The sequence below is a fragment of the Hyla sarda genome, chromosome 4 (genome assembly GCF_029499605.1).
Source record: "Hyla sarda isolate aHylSar1 chromosome 4, aHylSar1.hap1, whole genome shotgun sequence".
Lineage (NCBI taxonomy): Eukaryota > Metazoa > Chordata > Amphibia > Anura > Hylidae > Hyla > Hyla sarda.
Genome location: NC_079192.1, coordinates 355,617,990 through 355,644,751, shown reverse-complemented (window position 1 = coordinate 355,644,751; position 26,762 = coordinate 355,617,990). Strand labels below are relative to the sequence as shown.

The window sequence follows — 26,762 nt, the reverse complement described above, 5'->3', positions numbered from 1 at the left end:
TAGCTATTTGGCTGCTCTGTGTGCTAAAAGTAGAGACAAAATGAATTCTCTCATCCCTTTCTTTGGGGGAGGACTGAAGTAGCTCAGTTCTATCCTTTTTTGCTACATTTAACTCGGTGTCGTACCAGCAATTTATGGGGATACCCTCTCTTTTTAAACTTCTCACACATCTCATCTAACCTGCCCTCCAAATTTTCAGAGGGCGAGACAATCCGTTTCACTATATATGAATGTTATCACATGAGATATTAATATGTTTGTATTTTTCGACAATGTTATGTCACGTGGTCTCTGCCTTAACCAATGATCACCAGTAGGTTCTCCCACTGCTGATGCACTAATGTTACACAGATGCGCTTCCACCAATCATGTTCTTTGGTCACCTATTTAAGATTGTTATATTCCACTGTCTCACTATGCTTGACAAAGGCTTGTATGCCGAAACGTTGCACCCTATGCTCTAATGCAATAAAGAATCTTAACCTGCATTTAATCCGGACCCAGTGATTGGTGCTGTTTTCTTGAAAGGAGCACTGTTTGTATATCCAGCCTGACAAGCTGGGGGATACCTGCACCGCACTGATGGCCTTCCTGTGGTGAAACCTTTTTCCTACTTATATATATATATATATATATATATATATATATATATATATATGTAAAAAAAAGAAAAGGAAGAGCAGCACTACTAATTCAGTTGCATAAAGTACAGGGTGCACGCTGGAAATAGAGACCTTGGTAAGGGGTCCTCACTTAAGTAGAAATCCAAGAATTCAGCAGCACACAAATTTGTGAAAAAAATAGGTGGGTGTTTATTACATCACCAGCAGAACAGAAGCTTCTGTTCTTCTGGTGATGTAATAAACACCCACCTATTTTTTTCACAAATTTGTGTGCTGCTGAATTTTTTGATATCTCTCTCTCTCTCTCTCTCTCCCTCTCTCTCTCCCTCTCTCTCCCTCTCTCTCCCTCTCCCTCTCTCTCCCTCCCTCTCCCTCCCTCTCCCTCCCTCTCCCTCCCTCTCCCTCTCTCTCCCTCTCTCTCCCTCTCTCCCCAGCCATTGCTAGCTAATTTCATCTTCCTATCTATTTATCCTTGTTTACTGGTATACATATTCATATTCCTCTCTGCCCCTCCCCATTCACTATATTACATTATTAACATACATACATGTGGATATGTGTTGACATATACACATGTCCATTTATCGATTTTATTCTCATGTTTTCTTCCTTTTATAATACTCCCTGCCCTTCCTCTGTCATATCATAATAATAATATACTTAGATACTAATATGATTACACCATTTTTTCTAATAGCATACCCTATTCCGTGGAGGTCCCTTATTCCCTCCTTTCTTTCTTTTAAATTAAAATAATATATTGTCCTAGCCAACCACACATTGCGATTTATTATATGTATGAGCTACCATTCTCTATATACTTACAAGTTTGTATTTACTACTGCGACCGATCTGTTCCTGGGGTTACTCCCTGACTAATCACACACTGTGATTCACTATATTCATGAGCTGCGATCTTCCAGCTAATCATGCGGTGTATTTTACCATACCCATGAGTTGTGACCGATCTGTTGCTCGGGGTTACTCCCTGTCCACTTCGGCCATGTTACTCAGACAGGCACGGCCCTGTATCTTTAACATGCGCTGCATTCCGCCTATCACCAGCTCCGCTACATCTTGTGGAGCGTGATTTACTCTCTCACTAACTCCCTCCAGCGCACCACTACTAGCATCGCTACAGTCTGTATAGCGCTGTCCATTCATAAAACCAAACATACTACAGCGCTGAGCAACGGAAACCCTGATATGCTCGCACGCTGATGTTTATAGACCCCACAGCTATTATATATTCCGTTTTCACAACCTAATACCTGTCTACCTCTTTATATTAATTAAAGACCATACATTATTTATTTGCAACATGTTTTATGTATATCTATTATGTTGTACAATCATGCTAGTCTAGGTCTAGTGCCGTAACCCGTCTAGAATAGCCTAATTAATGTGACCTTCTAAACATATGTAGGGACCATCTATTTAAATGTCTTTTTGTCTGATACCTGTATATGCACACTTGCCTGATGAAGTGCCCGCTACGCCAGGAAACGCATTTCTTTTATGTGCTTGAAATAAATATTTACTATGAACTTGAGGACCTTTTCAACTTAACCCCTTAAGGCTGCAGCCCTTTTTCACCTTGAGGACTGAGCCCTTTTTCACAATTCTGACCACCGTCGCTTTACGAATTAATAACTCAAAAACGCTTTTACCAATATTCTGATTCTGAGATTGTTTTTTCGTGACATATTCTACTTTATTGCTAGAATTTTGGTAGAATTTATTTTAGAATTTACTTTAGTGGTACATTTTCGGCGTTACTTGAAAATTTCATGAAAATGTAGCATTTTTCTAACTTTGAAGCTCTCTACTTGTAAGGAAAATAGATATTACAAATAAATTTGATTTTTCTTCACAAATACAATGTCTACTTTATATTGGCATCATTAAATGGACATATTTTTGCTTTTTGAAAAAATGACAGGGCTTCAAAGTAGAGCAGCAATTTTAAGAAATTTCATGAAAATTGCTAAATCTGAAGGGACAGATGTTACAGAACTACAACTCCCAACCTGCCTGGGCAGTCTAGGCATGCTGAGAGTTTTAGCTGTTACCCTCCAGATGTTGCAATACTACAACTCCCAGCATGCCCAGACAGCCTAGTGGTTGCCACAGTAAAGATCACTTTACTTTCACTTTCATTTCCCAGCACCCCCCCCCCCCCCAGATCGGGGGTCCCCAGTCCCCAGGCATCTTCTCCTCCAGGTACCAGCCTCCATCAACCCACTGTCCTGCCCTGCTATTGGTCAGAATCTGTTCTGACCATTGGCAGGGGATAGGAGGAGATCGCAGCACTGCGACCTCGCTCCTATCCCTTAGGATGATCAGGGCTGTCCCTGTAAGCTCCGATCATCCCTATTTTCCGAATAGCAGAAAATCGCATGTCTGAATTAACATGCGATTTTCTGCGATCGCCGAGGGGGGGGGGGTCCCCCTCGGGGATGTGCTGGGATGCCTGCTGAATGATTTCTGCAGGCATTCCGGTCCGGCCGCCAACCGGCGGGGACCGGAATTCCCACGGGCGTATGCATACACGCGGCGTCCTTAACCCCTTAAGGGATTTTTCCGTTTTTGCATTTTCGTTTTTTTGCTCCTTGCCTTTAAAAAATCATAACTCTTTCAATTTTGCACCTAAAAATCCATATGATGGCTTATTTTTTGCGCCACCAATTCTACTTTGTAATGACGTCAGTCATTTTGCCCAAAAATCGACGGTGAAACAGGAAAAAAAATCATTGTGCGACAAAATTTAAAAAAAAACGCTGTTTTGTAACTTTTGGGGGCTTCCGTTTCTACGTAGTACATTTTTCGGTAAAAATGACACCGGATATTTATTCTGTAGGTCCATACGATTAAAATGATACCCTACTTATATAGGTTTGATTTTGTCGTACTTCTGGAAAAAATCATAACTACATGCAGGAAAATTAATACGTTTAAAATTGTCATCTTATGACCCCTATAACTTTTTTATTTTTCTGTGTATGGGGCGGTATGAGGGCTAATTTTTTGCGCCGTGATCTGAAGTTTTTAACGGTACCATTTTTGCATTGATAGGACTTATTGATCCCTTTTTATTCATTTTTAAATTATATAAAAAGTGACCAAAAATGCACTATTTTGGAATTTGGATTTTTTTTGCGCGCACGCCATTGACCGAGTGGTTTAATTAATGATATATTTTTATAATTCGGACATTTCCGCACGCGGTGATACCATATACGTTTATTTTTATTTACACTGTGTTTTTTTTCTTATTGGAAAAGGGGGGTGATTCAAACTTTTAATAGGGGAGGAGTTAAGTGATCTTTATTCACTTTTTTTTTTCACTTTTTTTTTGCAGTGTTATAGGTCCCATAGGGACCTATAACACTGCACACACAGATCTCCTATGCTGATCATAAGAAACCAGTGATCAACGATTCTGCCGCATGACTGCTCATGCCTGGATCTCAGGCACTGAGCAGTCATTCAGCGATCGGACAGCGAGGAGGCATGAAGGGGCCCTTATGCTGTCCTGTCAGCTGTTCGGGATGCCGCGATTAGCCGCGGCTATCCCGAACAGCCCGACTGAGCTAGCCGGGAACTTTCACTTTCACTTTTAGCCACTGCGCGCTATTAGAGGCGGGTCCCGGCTTCACTATGACGCCAGGCCCGCCGTGATGTGACGCGGGGTTACTGTGTAACCCCGCGTTATATCAGAAGAGCAGGACCAAGGACGTACCGGTACGTCCTTGGTCCTTAAGGTTAATTCATTGCTGTTTATGCGCCTGTGAAGATCCACGTTTGCAATACTTTTTGGCTTCTGCTGTTTGGACCGGTGAGCTAGGATCGACCTGAGGATCGTGGCTGCTAACAGACTTTCTTTGATCAATACGTTGTACGGTGTTGTGCCCTTAGCGCAACACCCTCTGGTAAGTGTGACTCTTATTGCACTTATCCATCATCATAACCTATAACACTAGTGGGGTGTGTGCCTTTTTTCCTGTCTTTACATCATCCTGCTACTGATACACAGTGATCAGTGAACTACAGGGTGGGCCATTTATATGGATACACCTTAATAAAATGGGAATGGTTGGTGATATTAACTTCCTGTTTGTGGCACATTAGTATATGTGAGGGGGGAAACTTTTCAAGATGGGTGGTGACCATGGCGGCCATTTTGAAGTCGGACATTTTTAATCCAACTTTAGTTTTTTCAATAGAAAGGGGGTCATGTGACACATCAAACTTATTGGGAATTTCACAAGAAAAACAATGATGTGCTTGGTTTTAACGTAACTTTATTCTTTCATGAGTTATTTACAAGTTTCTAACCACTTATAAAATGTGTTCAATGTGCTGCCCATTGTGTTGGATTGACAATGCCACCCTCTTCTCACACTGATAGCAACACCGCAGGAGAAATGCTAGCACAGGCTTCCAGTATCCGTAGTTTCAGGTGCTGCACATCTCGTATCTTCACAGCACAGACAATTGCCTTCAGATGACCCCAAAGATAAAAGTCTAAGGGGGTCAGATTGGGATACCTTGGGGGGCCATTCAACTTTCCAGGAAACTGTTCATCTAGGAATGCTCGGACCTGGCACCCATAATGTGGTGGTGCACCATCTAGCTATGGGTGTCAGGTCCGAGCATTCCACATACACTAATGTGCCACAAACAGGAAGTTAATATCACCAACCATTCCCATTTTATTAAGGTATATCCATATAAATGGCCCACCCTGTGTATATACTTTTTTTCCTTCCAGCGGAACTTCCCTCTGGGCAGAGATTCCGAGTACACTCCCCATCAGGATTTTAGTAAGTGAGCCTCTATTACTTGTGTATCGGCGCTCTAATAATAATAACTACATTTATATATATCTAAAAAAAAAAAAACTTCCTTTGGAGCATACAGCAGCTGATAAGTAATGGAAGGATTAAGATTTTTTAATAGAAGTAATTTACAAATCTGCTTAACTTTCTGGCACCAGTTGATTACATTTTTTTTTTCCACTGGAGTACCTCTGTATGGACACAGCCAATTTTATTTTTGCGTTTTCGTTTTTTCCTCCTCACCTTCTAAAATTCAAAACTCTTTTGCATATCCATCTACAGACCCATGTGGGGGCTTGTTTGTTGTGTGAGCAATTGAACCATGTGACATTACTCATTTCACTATAAAATGTACGACAAACCCAGAAAAAAGTGTGAAGAAATTGAAAAGAAAACTGAAATAGTGCAAATTTTTTGAATTTTTTTTGTTTATGCTGTACAATTTATGGTAAAAATGACATGTTTTCTTTTTTCTTTGGGTCAATACGATTAAAATGATACACATGATTACATACTTTTCTATAATTGTACTGCTTTTTAGATAAACTTTTATTCACAAAAGAAGTATGTTTAAAATTGCACTATTTTGACCATCTATAAATTTTTCATTTTTCCGTATATGTGTCTGTATCAGGGCTCATTTTTTTGGGGCCATGATCTGAAGGTTTTTTTTTTTAGTACCATTTTTGCATATCAATGAGCATTTGATCGCATTTTATAATATATTTTGGAATGTGATGTGACCAAAACACAGCAACTTTTACGCCGTTCACTATACAGGATCATTAACATTATATTTTGATTGCACGGACATGTATGCTTGTGGAAATACCAAATATGTATGTTAATTTTTTTTTTTAATGCTTTTTGAGGGTAAAATGGGAAGAGGGGTGATTTACATTTTCAATGGGGGAGGTGATTTATTTATGTATTTTTTTGTGTGTCCCCCACAGGGGACTATTTATAGAAATCATTAGATGGCATAGCATTGATCAGTATTATTGGCGATCTACTCTGGTCTGCTTGATGTCAGACCAGAGAAGATGATACTGGGGGGGATAGAGGGAGGCAGGTGAGGGGGCCTCCATCCAGCATCATGGCTGATCTGATCCCCCTCAGCAGTGCCGTGAGCAATCAGATCAGCCATTTAAAGAGCTGCATCGCCACAGATGCCGTTATCTGTATTGATCGCGGCATCTGAGGGATTAATTGCAGACATCAGCACGATTGCTGATATCCACCATTACCTGGCTACTGATAGCAACCACTTAAAGCAGTGTTTCCCAACCAGGGTGCCTCCAGCTGTTGAAAAACTACAATTCCCAGCATGCCTGGACAGCCGTTGGCTGTCCGGGCATGCTGGGAGTTGCAGTTTTTCAACAGCTGGAGGCATCCTGGTTGGGAAACATTGACTTAAATAGACAAAAATTTGAAAAAAATCCTTTAGGGGAGTCCTTTAGGGGTTAACAGGAGCTATAGGGTTAGGAAAACAGCTTTGTTTCCTTCTAAAAAAAATAGAGCCACACCTGTCCAAATGTTATTTCTGTGTTTTCCAATTAGGTTGCCTACAGCCAAAGGCTGTTCAAGCATGCTGGGCGTTGTAGTTTTGCAACAGATGGAGGCATCCTGGTTGGGAAACGCTGAGTTATTTGATATATTGCAGCTTAACTCCATAGAAGCGAATGGGAACGTGCAGTGAGGTGAGATTTCCGAACCCATAATCTTTGGATAGATGCGCTGTTTTTAACGTTAGACCGTCCGAACAACTTGCAGTGCTACAGGGCCTCTGTAGAAATACAATCCATTTATCGCCTCCGGTCACACAGGCTCCCTCAACCGGTCAACACAAAGTACTGTAGGTGACTTCGCGTCTGTTTTTCCCCAGATTTCCGCAGTCTTCAACAAAATGGACGTTTCACTACACAGAAATAACGTAGCATGGCGCTTCTAGCGGAAGCGTGTCATGTACCGAGCCCGGAAATGTAGAGTTTTGCTTGGAACGCAGAAGACAGAAATGTTTCTACACAGATGACATAGCCAGCCTGAGTATGGGGCTTCGTGTGCTGCCCGGGATAATATGTGGCGTATACGTCTTGTGTATGACACTAGGCACTAGAGGTGAGAGCCATCTGTCGGTGCTGGGCTTCAGAGGGGGGACAAGCTGGGGACATGGCAGCGAGTATAGTCTTGTGTATTGACTTGTTTTCTGCACTGATCTGTCTCTATAGAAGAGTCAGCGCCCCTTTACATGTCACGTGGGACTTAACCTGTTGTTTTTACTTTGATTAGAGTGTGACTGTCTAAATAAAGGCATGCTGGAAGTTGTAGTTTAGTTACAGTTGGAAAGCATTGTTCTAAATGAATAAGCCGCGCCCCCCTGAACTTCAACCTTGTATTGTGTCTTTTAACCCCTTAAGGACCGGAGGTTTTTCCGTTTTTGCATTTTCGTTTTTTGCTCCTTGCCTTTAAAAAATCATAACTCTTTCAAATTTACACCTAAAAATCCATATGATGGCTTATTTTTTGCGCCACCAATTCTACTTTGTAATGACGTCAGTCATTTTGCCCAAAAATCTATGGTGAAGCGGGAAAAAAAATCATTGTGCGACAAAATTGAAAAAAAAAACGCTGTTTTGTAACTTTTGGGGGCTTCCGTTTCTACGTAGTACATTTTTCGGTAAAAATGACACCTGATATGTATTCTGTAGGTCCATACGATTAAAATGATACCCTACTTATATAGGTTTGATTTTGTCGGACTTTTGGAGAAAATCATAACTACATGCAGGAAAATTAATACGTTTAAAATTGTCATCTTCTGACCCCTATAACTTTTTTATTTTTCCGTGTATGGGGCGGTATGAGGGCTCATTTTTTGCGCCGTGATCTGAAGTTTTTAACGGTACCATTTTTGCATTGATAGGACTTATTGATCACTTTTTATTCATTTTTAAATGATATAAAAAGTGACCAAAAATGCACTATTTTGGACTTTGGAATTTTTGCGCGCACGCCATTGACCGAGCGGTTTAATTAATGATATATTTTTATAATTCGGACATTTTCGCACGCGGTGATACCACATATGTTTATTTTTATTTACACTGTTTTTTTTTTATTGGAAAAGGGGGGTGATTCAAACTTTTAATAGGGGAGGAGTTAAATGATCTTTATTCACTTTTTTTTTCACTTTTTTTTTGCAGTGTTATAGGTCCCATAGGGACCTATAACACTGCACACACTGATCTTCTATGTTGATCACTGGTTTCTCATAAGAAACCAGTGATCAACGATTCTGCCGCATGACTGCTCATGCCTGGATCTCAGGCACTGAGCAGTCATTCGGCGATCGGACAGCGAGGAGGCAGGAAGGGGCCCTCCCGCTGTCCTGTCAGCTGTTCGGGATGCCGCGATTAGCCGCGGCTATCCCGAACAGCCCGACTGAGCTAGCCGGGAACTTTCACTTTCACTTTTAGCCGCGCGGCTCAGCTTTGAGCGCGCGGCTAAAGGGTTAATAGCGCGCGGCGCCGCGATCGGCGCTGCGCGCTATTAGAGGCGGGTCCCGGCATCACTATGACGCCGGGCCCGCCATGATATGACGCGGGGTTACTGTGTAACCCCGCGTTATATCAGAAGAGCAGGACCAATGACGTACCGGTACGTCATTGGTCCTTAAGGGGTTAAAGGAGTACTCGGAGATGGGAAAATTGCCCCTCGTACTGGCAGCAGTAAAAGAATAAAGAGGTACATGCCTTCCGTCGGTCCTCCGATAACCCACTCTGACCTCTACCGTGATCCTCTTCCTGGTTGCCGGTGGTTGGCGAGTCATAATGCACTCAGTTAATCACCGGCCGCAGCAAAGTCCCGCCTCGGCCGGTGATAGGCTGAGCGGCAGCGTGACGTTTTTGGCCCTGCTACCGGGGACGAAAACGCCACACTGCCTCTCAGCCTATCCCTGGCCGAGGTGGGACTTTGCTGCGGCCGGTGATTAAATGAGTGCAGTTTGACTCGCCAACCACTGGCAACCAGGAAGAGGCACTGGGGGAGCGACGGAAGGAATGTACCTCTTTATTTTTTTACTGCCGGCAGTATGAGGGGCAATTTTCCCATCCCAGAGTACTCATTTAATATAGAGCTTACCAAAGATTGCCCCTACAAATAGTGTTTAATAAGTAGTGTTAAACAGTTATTGTTTTTTTTCCCTCTTCTTAATAGGCATTTTTCCATCCACAGACCCATATGAGGGCTTGTTTTTTGTGGGACCAATTGTACTTTGTAATGACATCTTTCATTTTACTATAAATTGTACTGCAAAACTATTACTAAAATTATTACTCGTGGGGGAAATGTAACAGAAAACTGCGATTTTTGCAACTTTTTGGGGGTTTGTTTTTACACAGTGCACTTTATGGTAAAAATGTCATTCTATTTTTTTTCTTTAGGTCAATGCCGTTAAAACGATACCTAATTGATAGTTTTTCTACTGTACTAGTTAACCTCTTAAGGACCCAGGGCGTACTAGAACGTTCTGGCACCCTGGGCTTCAAGGACCCAGGACGTACTAGTACGTCCTGGTGTTTCTACGGTCTCTGCCGCGCCCCGGGCAGAGATCGGAAGCGGATGCCTGCTGAAATGCTTCAGCAGGCATCCAGGGCAAACGCTGAGGGGGGCCATGTAGGCCCCCCATGTCGGCGATCGCCGCAAATCGCTAGGGAAATCGCCCCTGCGATCTGCGGTGATACCGGGCTGATCGGGTCTCTGGGACCCGACCGCCCGGTAATTTTGCATGATCCCGGCTGTCACAGACGGCCAGGAACATGCTAAAGTATAGGAGCGAGGTGGCAAGCCGGCCACCTCCTCCTATACCCTGCGATCCGTCGGTTAGTTAACCGACCAATCGCAGGGGGGGGGGGGGGGGGGGCGGTTATTTCCTCCCGCCCTGCCCGGCCCCTGGAAGTCCGGAGAGGACGGGAGGAAGACCGGAGGATGCGGCGGGGGACGGGGGAGTGCTGGGGACCGGCCCGGTACTTGCCTCGTCCCTGAAGACCCGGATCCCGGCGATGAAGACGGCGGCGACAGGTGAGTTCCTCTTCAGCCGCGGTCGGGCCCTTTACAGCAATGCATGTCGCCATAAAGCGACATGCATTGCTGTAATGGGAACCTGTAAACTACAACTCTCAGCATGCCCAGACAGCCCTTGGCGTCTGGGCATGCTGGGAGTTGCAGTTTTGCAACATCTGGAGGTCCACAGTTTGGAGACCACTGTGCCCTTCCAGATGTTGCAAAACTACACATCCTCAGAATGCCCTTACTGTCCAGGCATACTGAGAGTTGTAGTTTTGCAACATCTGGAGGGCTACAGCTTGGACACCACTACACAGTGGTCCCCAAACTGTTCTCCTCCAGCTGTTGTTCTCCTCCAGCTCCAGTGCGTAACCACTACTCCCAATATGCCCTTCAGCTGCCTGGGCATGCTGGGAGTTGTGGTTTTGCAACAACTGGAGGCACACTGGTTGGGAAACATTGTCTGTTTCCTAACTCAGTGTTTCCCAACCCGTGTGCCTCCAGCTGTTGCAAAACTATAACTACCAGCATGCACTGATAGACCGTGCATGCTGGGAGTTGTAGTTTTGCAACAGCTGGAGGATACATTCACATGGGCAGGGGGCTTACAGTGAGTATTAGGCTGCAAGTTTACGATGCAGCAAATTTTGCGCGGCAGCTCAAACTCGCAGCGGGAAACTCGCTGTAATCCACCGCCCGTGTGACTGTACCCTAAAAACACTACACTACACTAACACAAAATAAAAAGTAAAAAACACTACATATACACATACCCCTACACAGCCCCCCTCCCCTCCCCAATAAAAATGAAAAACGTCTGGTACGCCACTGTTTCCAAAATGGAGCCTCCAGCTGTTGCAAAACAACAACTCCCAGTATTGCCGGACAGCCGTTGACTGTCCAAGCATGCTGGGAGTTTTACAACAGCTGGAGGCACCCTGTTTGGGAATCGCAGGCGTAGAATACCCCTATGTCCACCCCTATGCAAATCCCTAATTCAGGCCTCAAATGCGCATGGCGCTCTCACTTCGGAGCCCTGTCGTATTTCAAGGCAACCGTTTAGGGCCACATATGGGGTATCGCCGTACTCGGGAGAAATTTCCTAACAAATTTAGGGGGGGCTTTTTCTCCTTTCACCCCTTATGAAAAGGGGAAGTTGGGGTCTACACCAGCATGTTAGTGTAAAAAAAAATAAAAATTTTTACACTAACATGCTGGTGTTGCCCTATACTTTTCATTTTGACAAGAGGTAAAAGGGAAAAAAGCCCCCCAAAATTTCTAATGCAATTTCTCCCGACTACGGAGATACCCCATATGTGGGCGTAAAGTGCTCTGGGGGCGCACAACAAGGCCCAGAAGGGAGAGTGCACCATGTACATTTGAGGTGATTTGCACAGGGGTGGCTGATTGTTACAGCGGTTTTGACAAACGCAAAAGAAAACAAAAAACTACATGTGACCCCATTTTGCAAACTACACCCTCACAGAATGTAATGAGGGGTGCAGTGAGAATTTACACCCCACTGGTGTCTGACAGATCTTTGGAACAGTGGGCTGTGCAAATAAAAAATTTTTGTACAGCCCACTGTTCCAAAGATCTGACAGACACCAGTGGGGGTAAATGCTCACTGTACCCCTTGTTACGTTCCTCAAGGGGTCTAGTTTCCAAAATGGTATGCCATGTGGAGGTTATTTTGCTGTCCTGGCACCATAGGGGCTTCCTAAATGCGACATGCCCCCGAGCAAAATTTGCTCTCAAAAAGCCAAATATGACTCCTTCTCTTCTGAGCATTGTAGTTCGCCCGTAGTGCACTTCAGGTCAACTTATGGGGTACCTCCATACTCAGAAAACATGGGGTTACAAATTTTGGGGGGTATTTTCTGCTATTAACCCTTGCAAAAATGTGAAATTTGGGGGGGGAAACACACATTTTAGTGAAAAATGTTAATTTTTTTTTTTACATATGCAAAAGTCGTGAAACACCTGTGGGGTATTAAGGCTCACTTAATTCCTTGTTACGTTCCTCAAGGGGTCTAGTTTTCAAAATGTTATGCCATGTGTTTTTTTTTTTTTTGCTGTTCTGGCACCATAGGGGCTTCCTAAATGCAACATGCCCCCCAAAAACCATTTCTGAAAAACGTACTCTCCAAAATCCCCTTGTCGCTCCTTTGCTTCTGAGCCCCCTACTGTGCCCGCCGAACACTTTACATAGACATATGAGGTATGTGCTTACTTGAGAGAAATTGGGCTACAAATACAAGTATAACTTTTCTCCTTTTACCCCTTGTAAAAATTAAAAAATTGGGTCTACAAGAAAATGAGAGTCTAAAAAATGAAGATTGTGAATTTTCTCCTTCACTTTGCTGCTATTCCTGTGAAACACCTAAAGGGTTAAAACGCTGACTGAATATCATTTTGAATACTTTGGGGGTGTAGTTTTTATAATGGGGTCTTTTGTGGGGTATTTCTAATATGAAGACCCTTCAAATCCACTTCAAACCTGAACTGGTCCCTGAAAAATAGTGAGTTTGAAAATTTTGTGAAAAATTGGAAAATTGCTGCTGAACTTTGAAGCCCTCTGGTGTCTTCCAAAAGTAAAAACACATCAATTTTATGATGCAAACATAAAGTAGACATATTGTATATGTGAATAAAATAAAAAAAATATTTGCAATATCCATTTTCCTTACAAGCAGAGAGCTTCAAAGTTAGAAAAATGCTAAATTTTCTAATTTTTCATCAAATTTAGGGATTTTTCAACAAGAAAGGATGCAAGTTACCACAAAATTTTACCACTATGTTAAAGTAGAATATGTCACGAAAAAACAATCTCTGAATCAGAATGATAACTAAAAGCATTCCAGAGTTATTAATGTTTAAAGTGACAGTGGTCAGATGTTCAAAAAATGGCCGGGTCCTAAGGTGTAAAATGGCTGGGTCCTTAAGGGGTTAAAATAAAGTCTAACTTTTTTTAACAAAAATCAATATACCTAAAATTGTCTTTTACAGACTCCCTATAACTTTTACTTTTTGTATACGTGGCTATATGAGGGCTCTTATTTTGCAACACGATCTTATAGTTTTTATCGTTGCCATTTTTGTTTTGTTGGAACTTGATTGCTTTATATTCATTATTTTCTGTTACATGATGCGACTAAAGGTTAATATTTTTTTGGCATTCAGTATTTATTATTTTTTTACATTTACACAGTTTACTGTGCATGATTAAAAAAACCTATTCTATTTAATTCGGACAACTGGGCACACATCCATACAAAATAAGTTCATTACTTTTATTTAGTTTTGTAAAATGGGAAAATAAGGGTGATTACAATTTTTTTTATTTGGGGGGGGGGGGGGCAGATTTAATGTAATCTTAGAAACTTTTTTGTTTTACACTTTTTAACTCAAGTACACAGGGATTTTTCATTTTTGCACTCTTGTTTTTTCCCCCAATGGGTTTCAATGGAAACTGACAGCAGGGTCACCTGCACTAGCCTGAATATACCTGTAGATAGTGTGGGTGACTCCTGTTTGTAACGTTTATTAGGCTTCATTCACATCACAGTTTTGCCATACTGTTATGAATCTGTTTTTGTTTTGGGAAAACTCTCAAAGTTTCATATACTGTTTTTATTAGGGCTGCACGATATCGGGAAAATGTGTGATTGGGATTATGGAAGTAAATATTGCAATTTTTATATGCATTTGCGATATAATAAACAAATAGTGAAATCCCTGTATTTCATATCCAATCCCTTTATTACATATAGCCAACCCCCCAGATCACATGTTCATTGACTGAATGTTTTAAATGGAGGGGGTTGGATATGTAATGGGGAGAAATAAGCTTAACCTGTACAGGACGCCGGGCGTATGCATACGCCCTGCATCCCGAGTCCTTAAGGACGTGGGGCGTATGCATACGCCCGTGGAAATTCCGGTTGGGGACCGCCGCTAGCCGGTTGGGGACCGGACCAGAATGCCTGCTGAAATCATTCTGCAGGCACCCCGGCACATCGCCATGGGGGGGGGGGGGGGGGGTCCTGAGACCTTCCCCATGTCGGCGATCGCAGAAAATCGCATGTCAATTCAGACATGCGATTTTCTGCTATTCCGGGCTGATCGGGTCTCTGGTGACCCAATCACCCGGAAAATAGATATGATCGGAGCTGTCAGGGACAGCCCCGATCATCTTGAGGGCTAGGAGTGAGGTTGCAGTGCTGCGATCTCCTCCTATCCCCTGCCATTGGTCAGAACTGATTCTGACCAATGGCAGAGCAGGACAGTGGGTTGCCATGGCAACCCCCGTTCTGCCCACCCCTGGATGTCGAGGGGATCGTGGGAAGAAGATGGAGGCCGGTACCTGCAGGAGAAGATGCCTGGAGATCCCCGATCGTTGCTGGAGACTGCTGGATCCGGGGTCAGGTATGGAAACTACAGTGGGGGGGGGGGCTGGGAATTGAAAGTAAAGTGATCTTTACTGTGGCAACCACTAGGAAGGCCATACTGCAACTCCCAGCATGCCCAGACATCCAAAGGCTGTCTGGCCATGCTGGGAGTTGTAGTTTTGCAACATCTGGAGGGTCACAGTTTGGAGACCACTGTTACAGTGGTGCCCAAACGGTAGCCCTCCAGATGTTGCCAAACTACAACTCTCAGCATGCCTGGACTGCCCAGGCATGCTGGGAGTTGTAGTTCTGTAACATCTGTCCCTTCAGATTTAGCAATTTTCTTGAATTTTTTGAAAATTGCTGCTCTACTTTGAAGCCCTCAAATTAAAAAAAAAGCAAAAATATGTCCATTTTATGATGCCAACATAAAGTGGACATATTGTATTTGTGAATAAAAATAAAATTTATTGTGAATATCCATTTTCCTTACAAGTCGAGAGCTTCAAAGTTAGAAAAATGCTAGTTGGAAAACGCCGGAAATTTACCACCAATAGGATAGGGGATAAGATGTCTAAGCACCGGAGAACCCCTTTGAAGAGTAACTGTCACCAAATTAAACTTTTAATATAGTGTTCCTTGTGTAATTAGCAGACACTTTGCCATTCCCTTGCTTTTAAAATTATCAACATAAATATGTTTAAAATGTAATAGAAAAAAACGGCCACTAGGTGGCTCTATTCTGGTCCCTGCCACAATTAATACAGTGAGTTTGGTCTCCTCCCGACCTAGCAGGAGACCAAACTCAGGAAGTGCTTCTCTGAGCTTGATTGACAGCTGCACAGAATGAAAGCTGCAGGAGAGCCTCACTGAAACATGCACAGAGCCTGAGTTTTTCTATTAATCACAGCACTGCAATCATGTTATGGTGGAAGTGGTGCCCCAGCAAACTTCAATTATGTCATGCCTGCTGGGAAACGCCTGCTTTCTCCTGCTGGGAGACTGCACTGTGTGAGCAAGAATAAAGATGTAATACAGAGATTTTAAAGCTTTGAAATTTTTTTTTTAAGGGTGGGAGGGGTTTTAGGGAAAATAGCCTGAGTTAGTTTAGAATAGTTTATTTGGTGACAGGTTCTCTTTAACCCGTACAGGACCTAGGGCGTATGGATATGCCTTCTGTACCTGGGTCTTAAGGACATGGGAATTTCAGTACCCGCCGCGCAGATACCGGACTGGGGTGACTGCTGATATCGATCAGCAGGCACCCCGTGCAGATGCCCAGGGGGGGTCATCCGACCCCCCCCATGTCGGCCATCGGCGCAAATCGCAAGTGAATTCACACTTGCGATTTGCGCCGATTCCAGGTCATACGGGTCTATGGTGACCTGGTGACACGGAATATAAGGGGGATCGCGGTTGTCTAAGACACCCGCAATCCCCCTGTAGCGATAGGAGTGAGGTGGCAGAGGTGCCACCCCTCCTATCCCTGCTATTGGTGGTCTAGACGCGACCACCAATAGCAGATCGGGGGCAGGGGGGTTTAGTTTAGTTTTCCCCGTTCTGCCCACCCACAATTGGCGGGGCAGAATGGGGGACCGAATGCCGAAGATCCACTTACCCGTCGGTGGAAGCTGCGGGACGGGATCGGCGATCGGTGTGGGCGCCGATGTCGTGCGGCAGAAGAGGACTGCTCCCTGGATCCAACGTAAGCCGGTAAGTTGCCTAGCAACATCTAGAGGGCTACAGTCTTAGACTGTAGCGCTCCAGATGTTGCAAAACTACAACTCCCAGCATGCCCAGACAGCTGTTTGGGCATGCTGGGATTTGCAGTTTTGCAACAGCTGGAGGTCTACAGTTTAGAGACCACTGCACAGTGATCTCTATACTGTAGCACTCTAGATCTTGCAAAACTACAACTCCTAGCATGCCCACACAGCAGTTTGCTGTCTGTGCATGCTGGGATTTGTAGTCTTGCAACATCTGGAGGTCCACAGTTTGGAGATCACAGTGCAGTGGTCTCTATCTGTAGCCCTCCAGATGTTGCAAAACTGCAAATCCCAGCATGCCGAAACAGCTGTTTCGGCATGCTGGGAGTTGTAGTTGCGTACCTCTAGCTGTTGCATAACTAGATCTCCCAGCATGCCCTTCGGCGATCAGTACATGGTGGGAGTTGTAGTTTTGCAACAGCTATAGGCACACTGGTTGGAAAATACTGAGTTAGGCAACAGAACCTAACTGGAGTGAAGTGAATCAACCAGTGTGCCTCCAGCTGTTGCAAAACTACAATTCCCAGCATGCACTGTCTGTCAGTACATGCTGGGAGTTGTAGTTTTGAAACAGCTGGAGGTTTGCCCCCCATGTGAACGTACAGGGTACATTCACACGGGCAGGTTTACAGTAAGTTTCCTGCTTCAAGTATGAGCTGCGGCAAATTTTTCCCTGCAGCGCAAATTTCTAGTGGAAGCTCACTGTAAACCTGCGCCCGTGTGAATGTACCCTAAAAACACTACACTACACTAACGCATAATAAAGGGTAAAACACTACATAAACACCCCCTTACACTGTCCCCCCCAATAAAAATGAAAAACGTATTGTACAGCAGTGTTTCCAAAACGGAGCCTCCAGCTGTTGCAAAACAACTCCCAGCATTTCCAGACAGCCACTGACTGTCCAGGCATGCTGGGAGTTTAGCAACAGCTGGAGACACCCTGTTTGGGAATCACTGGCATAGAATACCCCTATGTCCACCCCTATGCAATCCCTAATTTAGTCCTCAAATGCGCATGGCGCTCTCTCACTTCAGAGCCCTGTCGTATTTCAAGGAAACAGTTTAGGGCCACATATGGGGTATTTCCGTCCTCCGGAGAAAATTGCACTACAAATTTTGGGGGGCTTTTTCTCCTTTTACCCCTTATGAAAAGGAAAAGTTGGGGGCTACACCAGCCTGTTAGTGTTAAAAAAAATTTACACTGACATGCTGGTGTTGCCCCAAACTTTTTATTTTCACAAGTGTTAAAAGGAAAAAAAGACCCCCAAAATTTGTAACACAATTTCTCCTGACTATGGAAATACCCCATATGTGGACGTAAAATGCTCTGCAGGCACACAACAAGGCTCAGGAGTGAGAGCGCTCTGTGTACATTTGAGGCCTAAATTGGTGATTTGCACAGGGGTGGCTGATTTTACAGCGGTTCTGCCATAAACGCAAAAAAAAAAAGAAATCACCCACACGTGACCCCATTTTGGAAACTACACCCCTCGCGGAACGTAACAAGGGGTATAGTGCGCCTTAACCAGCCCACAGGTGTTTGATGAATTTTCGTTAAAGTTGGATGGGAAAATTAAAATTATTTTTTTCACTAAAATGCTGGTGTTACCCAAAATGTTTCATTTTCACAAGGAAAAATAGGAAAAAAGCCCCCCCAAAACTTGTAACCCCATTTCTTCTGAGTAAGAAAATACACCATATGTGGATGTAAAGTCCTCTGCTGGCGCACTACAATGCTCAGAAGAGAAGGAGCACCATTGGGATTTTGAAGAGAAAATTTGTCTGGAATTGTAAATGCACATGGCCCCCGACTTCTATTCCAACCAAATTCAAAAGCTTCAAAAGCTCAGTGGCGCTCCTTCTCTTCTGAGCATTGTAGTGCACCAGCAGAGCACTTGACATCCACACATTGGGTATTTCCATACTCAGAAGAAATGGGGTTACCAATTTTGTGGGTAATTTTCTCCTATTACCCCTTGTAAAAATGTAAAATTTTGGGGAAAACCAGCATTTTAGTGAAATTTTTTTTTTTTGATTTACACATCCGAATTTAGCAAAAAGTCCTGTGAGGTGTTAAGGCTCACTGTACCCCTTGTTGTGTTCCTTGAGGGGTGTAGTTTCCAAAATAGTATGCCATGTGTTTTTTTTTTTTTGCTGTTCTGGCACCATAGGGGCTTCCTAAATGCGACATGGCCTCCAAAAACCATTTCAGCAAAATTCGCTTTTTAACCCCTTAAAGACTGAGCCCTTTTACACCTTAGGACCCGGCCATTTTTTGCAATTCTGACCACTGTCACTTTAAACATTAATAACTCTGGAATGCTTTTATTTATCAATCTGATTCCGAGATTGTTTTTTCGTGACATATTCTACTTTAACATAGTGGTAAAATTTTGTGGTAACTTGCATCCTTTCTTGGTGAAAAATCCCAAAGTTTGATGAAGAAAAATTTGAAAATTTTGCATTTTTCTAACTTTGAAGCTCTCTGCTTGTAAGGAAAATGGATATTCCAAATAATTTGTTTTTTATTCACATATACAATATGTCTACTTTATGTTTGCATCATAAAATTGACGTGTTTTTACTTTTGGAAGACACCAGAGGGCTTCAAAGTTCAGCAGTAATTTTCCAATTTTTCACAAAATTTTGAAACTCGCTTTTTTTCAGGGACTAGTTCAGGTTTGAAGTGGATTTGAAGGGTCTTCATATTAGAAATACCTCATAAAAGACCCCATTATAAAAACTGCACCCCCCCCCCCCAAAGTATTCAAAATGACATTCAGTCAGCGTTTTAACCCTTTAGGTGTTTCACAGGAATAGCAGCAAAGTGAAGGAGAAAATTCACAATCTTCATTTTTTACACTCGCATGTTTTTGTAGACCCAATTTTTGAATTTTTGCAAGGGGTAAAAAGGAGAAAATTTTTACTTGTATTTGAAACCCAATTTCTCTCGAGTAAACACATACCTCATATGTCTATGTTAATTGTTCGGCGGGCGCAGTAGAGGGCTCAGAAGGGAAGGAGCGACAAATGGTTTTTGGGGGGCATGTCACATTTAGGAAGCCCCTATGGTGCCAGAACAGCAAAAAAAAAACACATGGCATACCATTTTGGAAACTAGATCCCTCGGGGAACATAACAAGGGGTAAAGTAAACCTTAATACCCCACAGGTGATTCACGACTTTTGCATACGTAAAAAAAAAAAAAAAAAAAAAAATTCCCTAAAATGCTTGGTTTCCCAAAAGTTTTACATTTTTAAAAAGGGTAATAGCAGAAAATACCCCCCCAAAATTTGAAGCCCAATTTTTTCCGATTCAGAAAACACCCCATATGGTGGTGAAAAGTGCTCTGCTGGCGCACTACAGGTCTCAGAAGAGGAGGAGTCACATTTGGCTTTTTTGAAGGAAATTTTGCTCCGGGGGCATGCCGCATTTAGGAAGCCCCTATGGTGCCAGGACAGCAAAAATCCCCACATGGCATACCATTTTGGAAACTAGACCCCTTGGGGAACGTAAAAAGGGGTAAAGTGAACCTTAATACCCCAAAGGGGTTTCACAACTTTTGCATATGTTAAAAAAAATAATAATAATTTACCTAAAATGCTTGGTTTCCCAAAAAGTTTACATTTTTACAAAGGGTTAAAGCAGAAAATACCCCCCAAAATTTGAAGCCCAATTTCTCCCGATTCAGAAAACACCCCATATGGGGGTGAAAAGTGCTCTGCTGGTGCTCTACAGGTCTCAGAAGAGAAGGAGTCACATTTGGCTTTTTTGAAGGAAATTTTGCTCTGGGGGCATGCCGCATTTAGGAAGCCCCTATGGTGCCAGGACAGCAAAAAGCCCCACATGGCATACCATTTTGGAAACTAGACCCCTTGGGTAACGTAACAAGGGGTAAAGTGAACTTTAATACCCCACAGGTGTTTCACGACTTTTGCATATGAAAAAAAAAAAAATTTTTTTTACCTAAAATGCCTCTTTTCCCAAAAATTTTACATTTTTAAAAAGGGTAAAAGCAGAAAATACCCCCCAAAATTTGTAACACAATTTCTCCCGAGTACGTCGATACCCCATATGTGGCCGTAAACTGTTGCCTTGAAATACGACAGGGCTCCAAAGTGAGAGCGCCATGCGCATTTGAGGCCTAAATTAGGGACTTGCATAGGGGTGGATATAGGGGTATTCTACGCCAGTGATTCCCAAACAGGGTGCCTCCAGCTGTTGTAAAACTCCCAGCATGCCTGGACAGTCAGTGGCTATCTGGCAATACTGGGAGTAGTTGTTTTGCAACAGCTGGAGGCTCCGTTTTGGAAACAGTGGCGTACCAGACGTTTTTCATTTTTATTGGGGAGGGGGGCTGTGTAGGGGTATGTGTATATGTAGTGATTTTAACTTTTTATTTTATTGTGTGTTAGTGTAGTGTAGTGTTTTTAGGGTACAGTCAAACGGGCGGGGGTTCACAGTAGTTTCACGCTGGCAGTTTGAGCCGCAGCTCAAACTTGCAGCCGGATACTTACTGTAATCCTCTGCCCATGTGAGTGTACCCTGTACGTTCACATTGGGGGGGGGGGGGGAACATCCAGCTGTTGCAAAACTACAACTCCCAGCATGTACGGTCTATCAGTGCATACTGGGAGTTGTAGTTTTGCAACCGCTGGAGGCTCCGTTTTGGAAACAGTGGCGTACCAGACGTTTTTCATTTTTATTGGGGAGGGGAGGGGGGTTGTATAGGGGTATGTGTATACGTAGTGTTTTTTTACTTTTTATTGTGTGTTAGTGTAGTGTTTTTAGGGTACAGTCGCACGGGCGGGGGGTTCACAGTAGTTTCTCGCTGGCAGTTTGAGCTGCGGCAGAAAATTTGCCGCAGCTCAAACTTGCAGCCGGATACTTGCTGTAATCCTCCGCCCATGTGAGTGTACCCTGTACGTTCACATTGGGGGGGGGGTACATCCAGCTGTTGCAAAACTACAACTCCCAGCATGTACGGTCTATCAGTGCATGCTGGGAGTTTTAGTTTTGCAACAGCTGGAGGCACACTGGTTGTGAAACACAGAGTTTGGTAACAAACTCAGTGTTTTGCAACCAGTGTGCCTTCAGCTGTTGCAAAAGCTACAACCCCCAGCATGTACGGACAGCGGAAGGGCATGCTGGGTCTTGTAGTTATGCAACAGCTGGAGGCATACTACTTTGGCTGGGGATGCTGGGGACTGTAGTTATGCAACAGCTGGAGACACACTGGTTTGCTACATAACTCAGTGTGCCTTCAGCTGTTGCAAAACTACAACTCCCAGCAGTCACCGACAGCCAACGGGCATGCTGGGAGTTGTAGTTATGCAACCAGCAGATGCACTACTACAACTCCCAGCATGCACTTTAGCTGTTGGTGCAAGCTGGGAGTTGTAGTTACACAACAGCTGAAGGTACACTTTTCCATAAAAAAAAATGTGCCTCCAGCTGTTGCAAAACTACAAGTCCCAGCATGCCCATAAGGGCATGCTGGGAGTTGTGGTGGTCTGCCTCCTGCTGTTGCATAACTACAGCTCCCAGCATGCCCTTTTTGCATGCTGGGAGCTGTTGCTAAGCAACAGCAGGAGGCTGTCACTCACCTCCAACGATCCAGCCGCATGAAGTCAGTCCCTCGTCGTCGCCGCCGCGGCCGTCGCTCCTGGGGCCCCGATCCCAACATTGACGCCGGGGATCGGGGTCCCCAGCACCTGGGGTGCACGTCCCGCACCCGCTCACGTCCTCCGGAAGAGGGGCGGAGCGGGTTGCGGGAGTGACACCCGCTGCAGGCGCCCTGATTTGTCGGCCGGTAATCCGGCCGACGAATCAGGGCGATTGTGAGGTAGCACCAGTGCCACCTCACCCCTGCAGGCTCTGGCTGTTCGGGGCCGTCGGAGACGGCCTCGAACAGCCTGTAATTCCGGGTCACCGGGTCACTGGAGACCCGATTGACCCGGAATCTGCCGCAGATCGCTGGACTGAATTGTCCAGCGATCTGCGGCCATCGCCGACATGGGGGGGCATAATGACCCCCCTGGGCGATATGCCCCGATGCCTGCTGAACGATTTCAGCAGGCATCGGGCACCGGCTCCCCTCCAGCTAGCGGCGGGGGGCCGGGATTTGACAGGGCGTACTCAAACGTCCTGTGTTCTTAAGGACTCGGAAAAGGGGCCGTTTGAGTACGTCCTGCGTCCTTAAGGGGTTAAAAGCCAAATGTGACTCCTTCTCTTCTGAGCATTGTAGTGCGCCAGCAGAGCACTTGACGTCCACACTTGGGGTTTTTCCATACTCAGAAGAGATGGGGTTACAAATTTTGGGGGGCATTTTGTCCTATTATCCCTTGTAAAAATTTGGGGGAAAACTAGCATTTTAGTGGAAAAAATTAAATAAATAATTTACATAGTTACATAGTTAGTACGGTCGAAAAAAGACATATGTCCATCAAGTTCAACCAGGGAATTAAGGGGTAGGGGTGTGGCGCGATATTGGGGAAGGGATGAGATTTTATATTTCTTCATAAGCATTAATCTTATTTTGTTCCAGGAATGTATCTAATCCTGTTTTAAAGCTGTTAATTGTTCCTGCTGTGACCAGTTCCTGAGGTAGACCGTTCCATAAATTCACAGTCCTCACGGTAAAGAAGGCGTGTTGCCCCTTGAGACTAAACTTTTTCTTCTCCAGACGGAGGGAGTGCCCCCTCGTCCTTTGGGGGGGTTTAACCTGGAACAGTTTTTCTCCATATTTTTTGTATGGGCCATTAATATACTTATATACGTTTATCATATCCCCCCTTAAACGTCTCTTCTCAAGACTAAACAATTGTAACTCCTTTAATCGCTCCTCATAGCTAAGATGTTCCATGCCCCATATTAGTTTAGTCGCGCGTCTCTGCACCCTTTCCAACTCCGCAGTGTCCCTTTTATGGACAGGTGCCCAAAACTGAACAGCATATTCCAGGTGAGGCCATACCAATGCTTTATAAAGGGGGAGTATTATGTCCCTGTCCCTTGAGTCCATGCCTCTTTTGATACATGACAATATCCTGCCGGCTTTGGAAGCAGCAGCCTGACATTGCATGCTATTCTGTAGTCTGTGATCTAAAAGTACACCCAGATCCTTCTCTACCAGTGACTCTGCCAGTTTAATCCCCCCTAAGACATACGATGCATGCAGGTTATTAGTACCCAGATGCATAACTTTACATTTATCCACATTGAACCTCATTTGCCAAGTGGATGCCCAGACACTTAGTCTATCCAAGTCATCTTGTAACTTATGCACATCCTCTATAGACTGTACTGTGCTACAAAGCTTGGTGTCATCTGCAAAGATAGAAACAGAGCTGTTAATACCATCCTCTATATCATTGATAAATAAATTAAACAACAGCGGTCCCAGTACTGAACCTTGGGGTACACCACTAATAACCGGGGACCAATCAGAATACGAATCATTGACCACCACTCTCTGGGTACGATCCATAAGCCAGTGTTCAATCCAGTTACAAACTAAAATTTCCAAACCCAAAGACCTTAACTTACCTGTCAGACGTCTATGAGGGACAGTATCAAATGCTTTAGCAAAATCCAGAAACACTATATCCACAGCCATTCCTCTGTCAAGGCTTCTACTCACCTCTTCATAAAAGCAAATTAGATTGGTTTGACAACTTCTATCCTTAGTCAACCCATGCTGGCTATCACTTATAATACAATTATCCCCTATGTATTCCTGTATGTAATCCCTTATAAGTCCTTCAAACAATTTACCCACAATGCACGTTAAACTTACCGGTCTATAGTTTCCTGGGGAAGACCTAGAGCCCTTTTTGAAGATTGGCACCACATTCGCCTTGCGCCAGTCCCTTGGCACAATACCAGACACCAGAGAATCTCTAAATATCATGAACAGGGGTACAGATATTACTGAACTTACCTCTCTAAGAACTCTTGGGTGTAGTCCATCCGGTCCTGGGGATTTGCTTACATTTATATCACTTAACTTACCTTGTACCATCTCTACATTAAGCCAGTTCAGTACATTACATGATGTGTTACCAGCACTGACCTGGCCAATGTCAGCTCCTTCTTCCATAGTGTATACAGAACTAAAGAACCCATTCAGTAGCTCCGCCTTCTCTTGATTCTCTGTGACAACCTCCCCATTATCATTATTAAGGGGTCCTACATGCTCTGTCCTAGGTTTTTTTGCATTTATATATCTAAAAAAATATTTAGGATTAGTTTTGCTTTCTTTGGCCACCTGTCTCTCATTTTGAATTTTTGCTGTTTTTATTACATTTTTACAGATTTTATTAAGCTCCTTGTACTGTTTAAATGTTATAGCTGACCCATCAGATTTGTATTTTTTGAAGGCAATTTTTTGTTGTTTGTTGCTCTTTTAACATCATGTGTCAACCATGTAGGATTTAGTTTTAATCGTTTATATTTGTTCCCCTTTGGTATATATTTAGCTGTATAGTTTAATGAAAAGTCGTGAAACACCTGTGGGGTGTTAAGGCTCACTGGACCCCTTGTTACGTGCCTTGAGGGGTGTAGTTTCCAAAATAGTATGCCATGTGTTTTTTATTTTTATTTTTATTTTTTTTGCTGTTTTGGCACCATAGGGGCTTCCTAAATGCGACATGCCCCACAAAAAACCATTTCAGAAAAACTCACTCTCCAAAATCCTATTGTCGCTCCTTCCCTCCTGAGCCCTCTACTGCGCCCGCCGAACACTTGACATACACATATGAGGTATTTTCTTACTCAAGAGAAATTGGGTTACACATTTTAGGAAGATTTCTCTCCTTGTACCCCTTGTAAAAATTTAAAAACTGGGTCTACAAGAACATGCCAGTGTAAAAAATGAAGATTTTTAATTTTCTCCTTCAATTTGCTGCTATTCCTGTGAAACAACTAAAGGGTTAGCAAACCTTTTGAATGTCATTTTGAATACTTTGAGGGGTGCAGTTTTTATAATGGGGTAATTTGTGGGGCATTTCTAATATGAAGGCCCTTCAAATCCACTTCAAAACAGAACTGGTCCCTGAAAAATGTTGATTTAGAAAATTTTGTGAAAAATTGGAAAATTGCTGCTGAACTTTGAAGCCCTCTGATCTCTTCCAAAAGTAAAAACATGTCAACATTATGATGCAGTAATAAAGTAGACATGTTGTATATGTGAATCAATATATAATTTATTTGGAATATTCATTTTCCTTATAAGCAGAGAGCTTCAAAGTAAAAAAAAAAAAATGCTAAACTTTCTCTTTTTTTTCATCAAATTTTGGAATTTTTCACCAAGAAACGATGCAAGTATGGACAAAATTTTACCACTAACATAAAGTAGAATATGTCACGAACAAACAATCTCTGAATCAGAATGAAAGGTAAAAGCATCCCAGAGTTATTAATGCTTAAAGTGAAAGTGATCAGATGTTCAAAAAATGGCCGGGTCCTACAGTGAAAATTGGCTGGGTCCTTAAGGGGTTAATTCCTCCGCATGTTCCTGGCCTGGTATAGTCTCCACACTCAACGGCGTTGTTGTGTTGCTCTATTGTGCAGTGCAGCTGTGTGGGAGGGAGCACTAGAAGTGAATTCCCTTAAAGGGGTACTCCGCTTCCCTGCTCGGGAAGCTCTGCTCCCCAGCGTCTGGAAGTTTATTGTTCCGAACGCTGCGTGTGGGCTTCCATGTTCAGGACCACCCCTCGTGACGTCACGCCCGCCCCCTCAACGAAAGTCTATGGGAACGAGGAGCTTCCGAAGCAGGGCAGCGGAGTACCTCTTTAAAGGAAAACTGTCAGCTTGTGTCCCCTGCACTAACCTGCAGTACTGCCTGGTAGTGCTGGGAACGCTTATCAGTTTGATACCTACCATGACCCGGATCCGCCACACCGTTCGACCAAAATCTTCAATTTTCTGTATATGTTAATTAGGTGCTAACTGGCACAGGCTGCAGCACTGCCCAGCTCATCAATATTCCTCCCCTCCCTCCACCTCTCCCTCTTCTCCCCGCTCTGTAATGAAGAGGGAGAGGCGGAGGGAGGGGAGGAATATTGATGAGCTGGG

The 26,762-nt window shown here is 43.7% G+C and overlaps 1 protein-coding gene across 1 annotated transcript in view; it reads left to right on the top strand.

The window, feature by feature from the left end:
• Positions 1–7,246: 7,246 nt before the first annotated feature.
• Positions 7,247–26,762, top strand: part of TXNDC15 (thioredoxin domain containing 15) — a 144,253-nt gene continuing 124,737 nt past the window's right edge. The window contains exon 1 of the mRNA XM_056516624.1: positions 7,247–7,582. Within this exon, the coding sequence (XP_056372599.1) occupies positions 7,513–7,582 (70 nt within the window). The 5' untranslated portion in view covers positions 7,247–7,512. The remainder of the gene's footprint in view (positions 7,583–26,762) is intronic.